The sequence below is a fragment of the Lottia gigantea genome (assembly GCF_000327385.1).
Source record: "Lottia gigantea unplaced genomic scaffold LOTGIsca_1, whole genome shotgun sequence".
In the NCBI taxonomy this organism is placed as follows: Eukaryota; Metazoa; Mollusca; class Gastropoda; family Lottiidae; genus Lottia; species Lottia gigantea.
The window spans coordinates 6,505,345-6,519,443 of NW_008706746.1; the positions used below are offsets into that span (position 1 = coordinate 6,505,345).

The 14,099-nt window shown below is 31.6% G+C and overlaps 1 protein-coding gene across 1 annotated transcript; it reads left to right on the forward strand.

Annotated features, from left to right (window-relative positions):
• Positions 1-944: 944 nt before the first annotated feature.
• Positions 945-5,372, forward strand: LOTGIDRAFT_152369 (hypothetical protein; the record flags this gene model as incomplete). The annotated part of the gene is made up of 3 exons (XM_009045811.1): positions 945-1,080; positions 4,858-4,902; positions 5,248-5,372. 3 exons carry the CDS (start codon positions 945-947, stop codon positions 5,370-5,372), a joined length of 306 nt encoding a protein of 101 aa, XP_009044059.1.
• Between the last annotated feature and the right edge of the window lie 8,727 nt (positions 5,373-14,099).

Here is a 14,099-nt window from a genome sequence, read left to right on the forward strand (position 1 = left end):
CCTATAAAAAATTATAATTTTGGAAATCCAATGAGAACGCATGATGAGGATGGATTTTGGTGATGTAGAGGGATCTCGGGTAGATCAAGCGACTGGAAAAATCTTGCAGCTATAATAGTCCTGTACGATTTTCTATGGTCCTGGTATTGGTTACTTAAATCTGGTCAATCACTACAATTCGCCAACGACGATTGATAAGTCGTGGTTGTCGTCAGTTGAATCTGACATCGAAGAACCTTAAGAATCGCTTTAAATCGCCTTTGACGTGAGCCGTACATGCATGATAATTGACTTATCGGTAAATCAACTCAGGTACTAGTATTATCAAGACCTTCCAAGAACTAAATAAGCAGTGCTTTGCACGATAGCGGTTTTCTGTAATCGTAAGAGTAGGCCTAGTAAGAGAGTAGGATTCATTGATAGCCTAATTCTAGATTCAATTAGGAGTTGGTAGGGGAGAAGTATGGGAGACAATCCATCCATGATTAATTCCAAGTTTCTCTCGCTCTTTGTTTTACATGGAAAGTAAATCAATACTTCCTGACCATGAATTTGCGGCCGACAAACAGCGTGGAAGTTGAGTCAACCTAACTTCCTGACTCATTGTTGACAATTGTCAATTAGTTTGCATGGTTGTATGCATAGCATTGCAAATTTTGAAATACAAGACCACGATTATCACTTTCGTGCAATTCTTTTCTTGCTTAAAAAACTGCGTTCATCGAGCAAAATCTCGGTGCACTTTCACCGTTTTCTCTCTTAACGCACCACGCGACTCAATATTTCATATTTTTTGTAAGAAGAGATTTGATTGGTTGCTTCTGGCAATTGTGTATAAATCAGCGAATCAAATTAGTGATAAGAAGAAGTAGTTAAATGTCTGATTGACAAGTAGTTGATATTAGCCGGCAGCTCCTCGACTTGAAAATCTACACTGAACTGAGATGGCGAACGAAGGATTTACTGTCCCAAGTCAATTTGGAGATGGATCCAATACTCCTAAAGCCGCAGTACTGATTATTATTGGAGAACCGTCATCCGAAGAACACAGGGATTTGATTTTGGCTGAATTAACGAAAGGTAGGCGCCCTTTTTTCCTGTATAAAACATAGACAAATTTTACAGACAACAATCATATCTTGCCTTTATTCTATACTGTCTGTAGCTTTATTGGCTTCCTTCAAAATGGAAGCAGTATTTGTTATCAAAATAGAAATCAAGACAATGGAGTAAACTGTGCCAGGAATTTCAGATTGGCTCTTTCAGTAGATTGCAGCTGGAGGGAATAAATAACAGGAATATGAAATATATTTCCCCAGAATATCTGTTAGATTGATGTCATGACTAAAAATATTTTTTACAAAAATTATTTCCATAATGCAACATAATCTTGTTATTGAAAATTACAGATCTGGGTCCTTTAATTGTACCCTGTTCCACTTAGGGAAATATCAATGTTTTTAAGTATACCATCAGTATATGTTGCACATTGTGTACTTTGTAATTGTTAGGCCTATTAAGCATGCAATATAAAATGGTTGTTACAAATACTATAGAGGGAGTTATGACTAATATTATCAAGAATTTTATACAAATATGAACAAGATAATAACATTTCTATTGAGTTATTATGAAGGTTTTTGGGCAATTTTGACAGATGGTCAATAATAAGTAATATGCTTATGTTACATTGAAAGGCCTTTTAGGCCTGTGTTAATGTTAGTTCAGAATAAGGTGTAGTTTAAAGTGATTAGGACCAGGCCCTACATTCGGATTAAAGATGTTGAGACAGATTGTTCTCAGATGAGGTAGTGTATTTCATTGGGTTTTAGATTTGATGGATTGATTGTGTATGACTCTAAGGATGTAAAATGTTGCATTTTAAATTAGAAGCACCAACCAATTTATACATATATAGTAAAAAATATGTTAAGTTACAGATTTGGCATTTCCTCTATAAAATCAGTTTCTTTTTTGGGAAGATTTAATTAGTAATATTCATGGTACTGATTCAGATAGTATTACTGTCCAATCTTAAACACAATGCTATAACAAAGTGTGTATGAGTCATCTACAGATAGTGATGCATATTCTTTAGAATACAAAATTATAAAAATGAGATAAATTTGTTTAGATTATGAGTTTCTGAGGCTTCTCTTTGCAGTGGCGGAGCCAGGTTTATGTCCGAGGGGGTGGAGAGGGGGAGATAATAATAATAATAAAAAATATTTCTTAAAAACACACTCCATATACATCTCAGTGCTCTTTACACGGTATACAAACAATATGGTAACAAAATACATACATGATAACAATATACAAAGTAATATTATAGCAATATAAGTAAAGATATAAGAGTTTTATTCGCTGTAAGAAATATTGTGGTGCGTGCCAAAGAGGTGCGTCTTAAGTAGTGATTTGAAAGCAGTTAGTGAACGTGCTGTGCGGACAGAATTTGGTGTTTTATTCCACAGCCGGGGTGCACAGTGAAAGAAGGCTTGAGCTCCGTAACTTCTTTGATGTAGCGAGGTTCAATCAGACAAACTTCAGAGCTAGTTGATCGAGTCGTTCTTGTGCAAGTTCGGGTCGTAAGCAGTTCTTTGAGGTAGATTGGTGCATGATCGTGCAGTATTTTGTAGGTTAAAATCAGGATTTTGAATTTGATGCGTTTTGTGACAGGCAGCCAGTGTAATTGAATATGAATAGGAGTGATATGTTCATTCTGAGATTGCCTGAATCTCTAACCTAGTTATGAGATTTTTGCCTGAAAAACTTGCTTTCGGGGTGGCAAGGCCGCTAGCTGCCCCCTCTGCCCTCCCTTTGGTCCTGCCACTGTCTCTTTGGATTTGATATCTAATATTTGAATAAACCTTGGTAACCTCTTTCCAGTTTGTAGTGTGTGCAACAATCTATTAATACTGTTGTTATATATTCAAACAATATTAAAAAGTAATAAATGATTAAATGATATGTTATCAGGACAGTATGAGTCATAGGATAGGAATTGTTTCAATAACTTTATTTCACAGTTGTTTAAATTTACATCATTGTTTTCAATTGTTTGTAACTTGGTTGACTAGTCTTGCTATAATTTGGTCAAAAATTTGGCTGATTTTTTTAAATGACATTTTAAACTGATTGTCAGAGCATTGTATCAGAGTATTGTTTAAACAATGTGATATGTATGTGTAAGCTTACAGTGCATATACTGTGTTTAGTCTTAATCAATTAAATGTGTATGGTTAACAAAATGTCTCATGTCTTCAAGTCTGGAATTTTTCAGGATTCTGGACCTAGTTACTAGTACCTCAATATCTGACATTTTATGTCTATTGTTAATATTACTACCTTTCTTAACACATATGTGCAGGTTTATAGGTTTTCTGGATATGTATTTTCTGATGAATATTTTATTTTTCTTCCAATATATGTTGTGGGGGGAGTGTAGATAGAAAGTTTTAGTTAATGTATTGTTTAATGATAAAGACTGTTTTTATAGGTCACTGACCAGGTCAAGGATACTAAGAACCTCATGTCAATTTTTTTGTCTAAACCAGCTGGGAAGTAAATCTTGATATAAATCTCTGACTGAGTTATCCTATATTTCAGATCATTTAAAAGTTTATCTTTGATTTGAAGGTATCCATTGCAAAGATGTCCTAATTTCTCCATCACACGCTCATGTATAAATTCCCTTATAAGAGATCAGCTGCTTTAAAAGGTGTTTAATAAGTTACAGTCAACTAGTCTTCTTACAGTTTTAACTCTTACTGTACAATCTGGTGCCTTTCACTTTGACATGTAAAATTAATAACTTGATTTATATCCAGAAGATCAACACCTGAGAAACCATTATAATCTGTTGAGTTTACAAATGAAATGAATAAAAACAGTCTTTGTGTGTTTTTATTAGGTTACTACAGCTGAACAGCTGTTTTTGAGCAGCACATTAAAATACTAAGCTCATAAATGGATGCGTAAATCCAATGGTTTTGTTTATTGAGCTGTGGTGTATTAAGAATACTACACTATGTTTTGGAGTCAAACTATGAATGGATGTCCCAACATATGACAGTCGTGTGTCAGAAAATAATTTTGATGACTTTGACAATTTAATGTAGTCTTTATTCTAAATTCGTACCGGTATTACGTTTTTGTGAACTAGTTATTATATAAATTTTGGTATTGTTTAATTGTTGTGGAAATGAAAAAGAAGGAAAAGTTAAAAGATGCTTTTACACATTAGTATATTTGAAAGGTAATAAACACAGCAAATTGGTAGCTTCAAGGTGGTGGTACATTAATTATAAATATTTGAGATAATTAGAATTAATATAAACATTGACATGGACAATATATACTTTATGGATAAATAGAATACATGGTTAATTAATATAGGTGTTCAAATTAAGATAGATACTAACATCTTAAAAGTATTTAATTATAAAAGAAGTATATATAATTGATAAATAAACTAAATAGTTCTTATAAGCTTACACTTTCTATCAAATGTACAGAATAATATGACCATCTGTTACCTTGTCATACATCACTTACTTTTATCATTGACAACCAAATATATTCAAATTTACCACAAACGGAAATGAAATTCAGAATTTCTTGAACTTTATATCAGGGATATAGAAGGCTGTTAAATTTGCAGAACCATTTCTAAAAAAGGCATTAAAAAGTTACTTTGAAATACCCAAATTTCTTGAAAAACACACATTGAAATGATTTAAAAATACCCCAAATTTAATTTCTAAAAACAGATATTAAGCAAATGAAATTCACAAAAAAAGAATTACCCCCTCTCTTGACATAAATATAAAAATCAAATTGTTGGTCTTGTTGTAGATTGGATGTGTCGAGTTAAAAAGGAAATTGAAAGTACTGGAGTAGGTAATTAATAAAAACATGTGAAATATAGATAAAATATATATATTCCTGTGTTATCAGATTATGTAATATGTATCTAGTTTATTTAGTTTATAACTTTGGTATTTTATATATGAGTTCACGTAATGAACTGTATTTTCATAATAGATTCACCTATACCTTTTGATGTTCAGTAGGTTTGGCTTTTATGTACCCCATTGATTGTTAAACCATTACACTTAGAGTGGAGTGACTAACATGCCTGACATTCGGTCAGACCAACCTAGACAATCTCTCTAAACTTAGAGTACAGAGATGATACATCATCCTGATTGACTGCTATAAAGATACATTGTGATTCAATTACAGAGGAACCGGCTGAGTTATTTATTTATTTATTCATTTGGTGTACTATTGACAAAGCTGTAGATTTTCTATATTGGTCAGAGTTTCTGGCTGGAGCTCCCAAATATCTGATTGGATTTGAGAAATAGCTATTTGAATAGAATCTTATTTATAAATAGTGAATAGTATTGTTTGGTAGTAAAAAAAATTTCCACGTTGTCGATAATCACGTGCGGAGCATGCAATTGAAAGAAAAATGAATCTGATTGAATGATAACAGTCTGACTTGCAGATGATAAACTTATCGGAGATAATTATCAAACTTTGATATTATAAAACTTGTCAGCGACATGATCATCTTGTCATGGAAGCACGGAAAAAACGCAACAAAAATCTCCGACCAAGACTGCTCGTGTGCCTGCACCTTAAGTAGACTTAGATATAGTCAAAATTACTGTGAAAGAATTTGCTGAAATTAAACATGCCTACCTGCATAAAGGGAATTATTGGGTTGGAATAAGCCCAATAACAAATCTGTTGTTACAATGAATTGCTACATATGCTTGAGTCTACCTGCAAATGTGCTATGAAAATGATTGTGTATGAATTTGTGGAATGTATGTGATATATAATATAATAATATATTTTTAATTGACATGGTAGGCTGATATATAAAATTTTCAAATTTGGAGCCTGCATCCAGCATGTAGTAAGTGATTGACATTTTGATGTTTTAAAAATTCAATCATTAAAGAAGCATAAAATCAATTATTTTTTGGAATATTACGTGGCCTTACAACTGACGAGACAAATTGAAAGTATCTGGTCTAACATTCCAAAATAATCAATATTGAAGGTGACTAATTGATGCTACAACACAATATATACAGATGTTTCAGATGGTATGCTGAATATTTATTACAATATATTGATGTTGTTATCTGTGTTTCTATTTTATAATAAGTCTGAATTATAGCATTATTCTTAGTGTATAATTTTTCGGATGTTTTTTGAAGTTGTTAGAGGTGCCTTTTGCTGGGAAGCTGGCAATCTGTTTCTGACCTGTCAAAAAAAAAAATGACTGTATTTTGACCCTTACTTTGAAATAATTACTATTTTGGCTCTTATGATGTTAACATCCCTTGGTTTGGATAACTATTAGATGTATATCAGTTCTAAGTCATTGTGCATGTAATAGATAATACATAGTAGAATGTTTAACAAAATGGAACTTTAAGTTCCTTATTGAATCTGTGAGTAAGAAATGTTTATATGTTGATACTTAAACATTTTGTACTTGTATACAACATAGATAAGAAATAATATGAAATATCCACACTACCCCACCCTTAATGAATGAAATGAAGAGTTGTGAAATATAATCTGTAGGATACTGTGGGAAGTAGATAATATATGAAATAACTTCTGACAGCTACAGTATTCTGAGTATTATTTATGAAATATTTACTAGCCTGAAAGATGTTCTTGTTTCTACATACTAACTTTGACTCAGTGCAAACTGAGCTTAGACATTGTATGGTCACAGAGTTTTATGATGACTATTAAAAAGACTGATGTTTCAAATTGTATGTGCTGGCAGTGGGAAATAAAACATTCAATCATTTTGTTGTCAAATTGGTTACATCATTGTTTTGAATCGGCAAATTTTATGGTGTACAATGTAAAGGGTAAAGTAAAGGGCAAATAAAAGTCCCTTGAATATTGAATTATATATATAGCCCATCTAAATACCCTTGAATTCTTTGGTTCCTTTTGACCATATAAGTTTTTGGAATTCAAAGGGTGTAATAATTGCTCTCAGTTGGGTGGTTCATTTTGGTTTCCATTAACGTAGCTTTACTAATTTTGAAGAACTGTAATAATTGCAAAATGCCAAAGATGCACCAAAGTAAAACTATATCCCTGGTTATTGCTCTTGTTGGTCAATTCAGTACCTTCTGGTATGTGTGAAATACTTGTGAAATATTATGATCACAATCTCCTTACTTAAGGTGGGTTTATACAGAACGCGACTCGAACGCGACCGCGAACGCGACTTTTCATCAGTTCAGTCATTCAAATAGAGCGCGACCACGAACGGCTTTCAATGTGGATCGCCTTTTTTGTTGTTAAACAAAGTGTGACAACAGTCAATTAAAAAGTAATTAATTAATGAATTGGTCCAATGTTATTTTCTTTGTTAAGTTCCATACCATTGATGAAACAGGCAAAATAAATTGAATTTTTTTTAATCACACACCTGTCAGTCCAACCTTCTCTCAGATTCCCTTCCAAATATCTTTCTTTTTTACTTCCGTTTTATCCATTGTTTGTACCCTACAAGCAAATTGGAAAAGCCATGTGCACAAGTTTCTATTTTAGGAAATGATGCAAGGGAGGTGGTACAAGCTGATTGGTTGATAGCAAGAAATCTGCCGCGACTTTCTGAAAAATTCGCTCTTGGGGCAATCTCGGCGGTCGACCGTGCGAACAAATATTTGTTCGCGTTCGCATTCTATTTGAACGGTCCCTCTATAAAATGATGAAACCATTCCATGACGAAAAACCGTGTTCGCGTTCGCGCTCTGTATAAATGCACCTTTATGTTGTGCTTAATTTTGAATTCCTTGATAGAAATAATTATATTATAGAAGGTTAATTTCTTGACATCTGGAGCTTCTATACAGATTGTTTACTGGAGAGAAAGTACAGTAACAAGAAATTATACCAATTATTAAGTTTGATGTATATGCAAGTTAATGAATTTAAGTAAATTTATCTTTGTATTAGAAACGACTGATTGAAATATTGTTCAATGTGATATGATTTATATATACAGAGATAAATCCTGATACAAAGTGGTAAAATTGTTTTTTTTTTTTATGTTAACAAGTTTCTATTGATAAATATAAGACTATACAAATACAACAGAATTATAATCGTACAAGAATATTGTTTGGCTGAAATTTAGTATCCTGTTGATTAGTTTGTACTTAGTAACTGTGATTAACTATTAACAGCAGAAGGTATAATATAAACCAGATCCCTGATGCCATGTCAATCTACATGCCAATCACAAAGTAAAAGTAGAAAGAGAAATGAATTGAAAGTAGAGCTGTTGTAATTTGATCTCAAGGTAAAATGATGGGGTTCGTTAATAAAATAAAACATGGTTCTACCTTTAACCATCTGGCAAGATTTCTACAAAACAGTTTTTTAAACTTTTTATTGATAGTTGAACATACATCATAGGCCATGCCTACAATTCATATTGAATTAATATATTGTTGTGTAAATCTACACTGAATTTTGACCTATAATGTGATTAATTGTACATTTATATGTTGTAAGTTGACAGTCTTGATGTCAGTTTGACACAATATTAAGTGCATTATATATATTGAACATTAAGACATTTTTACTGATTTCATATGAGGACGTAATAAATAGGAAGGGACATGATATCATGTTCTTGGCCTTTAACAAGAAAATATTTTTTTTTCTTTTAAATGGTCATTTTAAGTAATATAATATTTTCAAATAATCTTCTAATTTTTGTTCTGCTAAGATTTCATTTAGCCTTCAAGTGTCAACATCCAATGTATCATATGTTGTTGTGTTTTCTGCTGATTTATCATTGTTCATATGAACTTCATCTTTTATTTTCCCATAATAAATATATCATTTCTCTTGATTAATAGATACTTCCAAATTAAAAGGTTTCATCATTTAATGGTTGGATGCAATTACAATGTAAGTAGCAAAAATGAAATTCTGTAATCTGATCATTTTTATCTTGATTCAAAAAAGAAATATCTCTTATTATAGCTGTATCAATTATTCATGTAAGACATTATCTGCTTGCTGAAGCAAATAATTTAACTAAATTATTATTTATTCTAAGCTTTGCCTGAGGCCCAAATTTCTCCCTCATGACATTATTTAGTTAGACACAGTTTAAAAGGTTGAAATCTCTGCTTCATTAGCTGTGTTGTGAAAATTAGCTTGAGACAGTTCATCTAAAAGTAGAATTACTCCTAGTAGCTTCTTATCCTCAAATTAGGCATAAAGAAGCCATACTTACATCTTTAAAGGGACAGAAGCAAGATTTTCTGGACTAAATCATACCTTGTCTCAGAAACGTGAATTGTTCAAATTTAAGTGTATCCACAATTATCTGTAGGTTTTCTATTCTTGGTATGTGTACCTTTTTATCTCAGAAATATGACCAAACTATGGTAAATACTGTGTTGTGAATAACTGGTCTAGTTTTCCAATAATCACCACGGAACAAGTAAAAGCTCTAAATGTCTATATTGACATAAAAAGGCTAGAACCAGTTTCCCTGGGTAGATTTGTTTTCCTTCTAACCTTTCAAGACTATGGTTGTACAGGGATGATACAAGGATTGCCATTCTATGTAAGAAATACATAGCACAAGATCTATTTACTACCAAAACAATAACACAGTTAACTTGTGTTTGTTCTATTTCTTTATTTCTATATATTGAATAATGTTAACACCAAACAGTTTCATTTCTGTACATTGTTATACCGACCAAGATTGCCAGTGGACATCCCTATGAATTCAAAATGATCTTAGCAGCTATTGAGGCATACCGATGAATTGAGGCTGATGCTGTTTCTTAAGCTTGCTCCTTCTATTGACATAACTAAAAGGGTAATTATTTTACAATGTTAGGAAGAATTGAGAAACCTGAACATATTCTAAAACTTTAAAAAACTAAAGATAAACTTGAACAAAACACTTATGCACTTTGTGAATTTACGTGCAAATACATGTAGTAGACTGGCCCAGACTAATGTAATGAGTCATATTTGAAGTTTAACTCAAATAGTAATAAAGTTATGTATTCAATGCAGAGGTCATAAAAGAGTGTTAGAAATATAAGTTTTGTCAAACATTTGTTTTCTTTCATATTAATATAAGTTATAACATGTTTCACATATTATTGATATACTTAGTAAACATAATTCTATTTACTTTAGACCTTTTTTTTGTTGAAGATTTATATATTAATAATGAATTAAAATTCATACTCTGCTGTATAATGAGCTCTTATAATGAATAGATCTTCTCAACTTTTGCTGCCAATAGTTTTTTAGATAAAAATGAATTATTCAATGGTGTTTTGTCATTCTTTTTTGCTTAGAATTTGGTTATTGAAATCATGCTTTAAGTGATAAGGAAGCTTTTTCTTTGGTAAAGGATGGTTGTAGCTCGTGTATTAGCTTTGAGCACTAGGGTCTATCATTCCTGTGCATGGATTGAACCCTAGAGTTAAAGTATTAACTCACTAAGCTTCTGAACTCTTGAGGCAAAAAATATTACACAAGTTAGATATTTTCCTCACAGCCTCTTAAAGCAGAAGTCTCACTAAATATTCAGCACCAGAATGAAACAGCTGAATTCCCAAACCTTTCGTGGCAGGCAGCTCAGTTAGCTCAATTCATCTCGTCTACAGCAGGCTTAAGTTTGTATTGAATTTGAAGATACATATAACAAAACAGTATAAGCATAAAAACTATGACTAAAAACAGATAAGCTTATATATGTATAATTTATGCATCATTTAAGATGAAGAGATTATTTTCACTTTTACTAACATCTGGAATTGATTAGATTTTTGCCTTCACAGACAATTTTTACCTGCTATTTTGAAACGTAAAAGAAAGAATTATCTTGAAAGTTGAGGTGATAAATAGCTGAATCATATATCCTTGGTAAAACAAGATTGAAATTGCATTGTTATTTATGCATCTCCAACATGTCTAAAACTATTATGTACAAGGTACAGAGGTATTAAATATTCAAGATGTCACATCATTTTCAAACAAGCCAATCAACATTGTTTAACATTTGCCCTATGTAATACTATTTTTATGAGTAAAATTCTATTTATTAATAAGAGGATGCTGTTAATAAAAATGACAGTACTTCTTGTTGCGGCCCAGATCACATAAAAACATTGTTTCACTGCACAAGTTGAGGTAGACAGGCAGATGAATTTTTGTACACATGGCTAGGTCTAAGTGGGGCAAGGAAATCGATAAAAGTGTAAATTGTTGTTAGAATTAAGTACTGATTTACATTTATTGTGTTTTAAGTTCTATATTGATAAATCGACTAGTTTTATATGTTCTACTTTAAAATGTTTACCCTATTGCCTCCTACATGTAACTAGACTTTTGAAAATAAAAATAGTTGTATTCCAGCTGGTAGACAACATTTTCAACTCACTTCTGTTTTCTCCATTATTGAAACATCTGTTCACCTTGCTATCATTCACTAGTTACCATAGAAACATACAAATACATACAAAAACTCTTACTGCAGAATGATAAAATAATTTTGCCTGCACATATATGAAAGATTTGTGACATGGTTGAACTGCTGTAATTTTAGAATTTACCTGTTGAATGTTTTTAATGCACAATCAGCAAATTCTAAAATACAATTGTGCCTGGTTTGGCAAGATGTCCCGGTTCACTGGGTAAATTGGGTCTGATATCACTTTAGTCAACTTCTACGGTTTCACTGAAAGATTTTGGAACTGATGTCTTAACCCTCTTTCATATAAAGGCAAATATTTTGACCTGGGTAAAGAACTCACTGGGCTTGCTTAATACATATAACCAGGGCCTTAGATAATAGTTAAATCCTTTTATCTATTGAAGTAAGATCCTACCTTAAACTAAGTAAAAAAAGGGTTAATTGTTGTAAAAGATTTACCGTTAAAGGTTGATTAGACAGATGATAGAATGCAGTGTGCAATTAGAGAAATATAAGCAGCATTTGACTAGTTGGGTTCATTTCCAGCTCTCCATCTTTAACCAAACCTTTTATTATCTCATAAAACGGACTGACACATTTCCACGTTAGCCCCTCCAACCTGCATGACTTATAGAGGAATTACCTTGTAAAACTGACCACTGTCAGGTATTAGTTGAGACCTGATATACATATAGTAAATGAATTATCAGAGTAATTATTAAACATTTAGTAATCAATGATGATATAGATAAGATATAGATACCACCCTGTTTTATCAGTCCATACTAACTGTCTATCATCTTTCACTACTCCCCACCCACAGATTATATTACTAGTAGTCTAGGGGGGGTCTCTATATACAGATAAGACTAGTATCTGACTGACAGATGTTACTTCTTTTAAAAAAATACTTCAAGTATGATCTTAAATCATATACTAGTAAATATTGTTAACAATATGGTGTGGAACAAATTTGTCTATGAATTCATATAAAGTATCGTATAGTAATTTTGTCCAAAAGATATTAAAGCCCCCGTGATTCTTGATCTTCATTCAAGAAATGTATAAATATCTTTACATTTTGGTAGCGATTGATGCCGAAGGGTCATTGTCTAAGACTAAGATAAGCCACAAAATTGTCCAGATTATGACATCTCAGATACCACTTGGTTTAAAATCGTTATGACATCAGAACTAGTCAGGTTTGATTTTGAGTGACAGAAATAACTGGTATCCGCTTGTAAATTATCAAAAAGATGCTGTTGGAGTCTCCAGTATGAAGGCAAGCAATCCTTTTGAATCCCATCAATGGTTTTAGTACAAAAATAAAAGAGAAAACATGTAAAAAGTAATTTAGGTTGGACTTGATTTATTGAATGAGTGTTAAGTTTATAATAACTCAGTAGATCTTATCAACTGTATACCTAGCTTTATTACTAACATAGAGAGTCTCACAGATACAGAATACCAGAGCGAAAAATTAATTGTAAAGGCACCATTTACTGTTTAGGCTGGCAGAAACCAAGTTTTAAAGCAGATAGATCACCTGTCTATAGTTTACTAAAATGCATTGTTTTGTCACTTAGTATTCCACTGCTGACCAAAAATTGAAAACCTTAGTTAGGATATTTGTAACTGTAGTCAATTGATAAAATTATTTTATACATTATATTATATCATGTTTTTTGCAATGATAACTTTATTGTAATATGTCTGGAAAAGGAAAGATGAATGGTAATAATAATTGAAAGTGACTCAATTACATGTATCTGAATGGTTTAACAATATCCTCGTTTGGCTCTTTAAACTGTAGAACAGAGTATCTTGTTTAGAATGAGTTTAGTAGTGTTCAATTACTTCGTTACAAGAAACTCATTAATTAGAGGTAATATTAGTCTGCAGACAGTCTTAACTCAGCCTGACATAACATTCTTTATTGCTAGTTGATGAATATTGATTTATTTATTATATTGATTACTCAGACAAAATAGATTAATAATCAGCAGAAATAAGACAATGACAATATGGCTGAGAACTATAAACTTCATTTTTTCTTACTTATCTAAGTGCTTTTTTGAATCAGAAAACGAAAAAAAAAAATTATACAAACCAAGAGTAACATTCAGAAAAAAAGGGTTCTTTTAGAAAGAAAAGTGATTAGCTATTACCAAATTATTATATAATGTTCATATCATATAATCTGCCTGATATAGAAAGCTTATATTGAAATTTTATTATTTATGGACTTGTGTCAGCATTTATTTTTTGCTTTATGCAAATTCACACAATTTAGTGACCAATATGATGTAAATCTCATTTTTTTTATCAAGTTTTTTATAAACTAGATTAATGATAGGTATTCTAAAAGACCAGTTAAAAGTATACTGATATTATGTAAAGTAGATCATAAATGCTTGATACCTCAAGTACATACTCCAACATTAATTAGATCTAATTAATCTCCATTTCATTTCAATCATCAGTATCATCTACAATTTATTATACCAGTATTACTTATTATAGATGGACATTGCTTTTTATCCAAAAGCAATTTGTTATTTCTGATCAAATCAGAATTAGT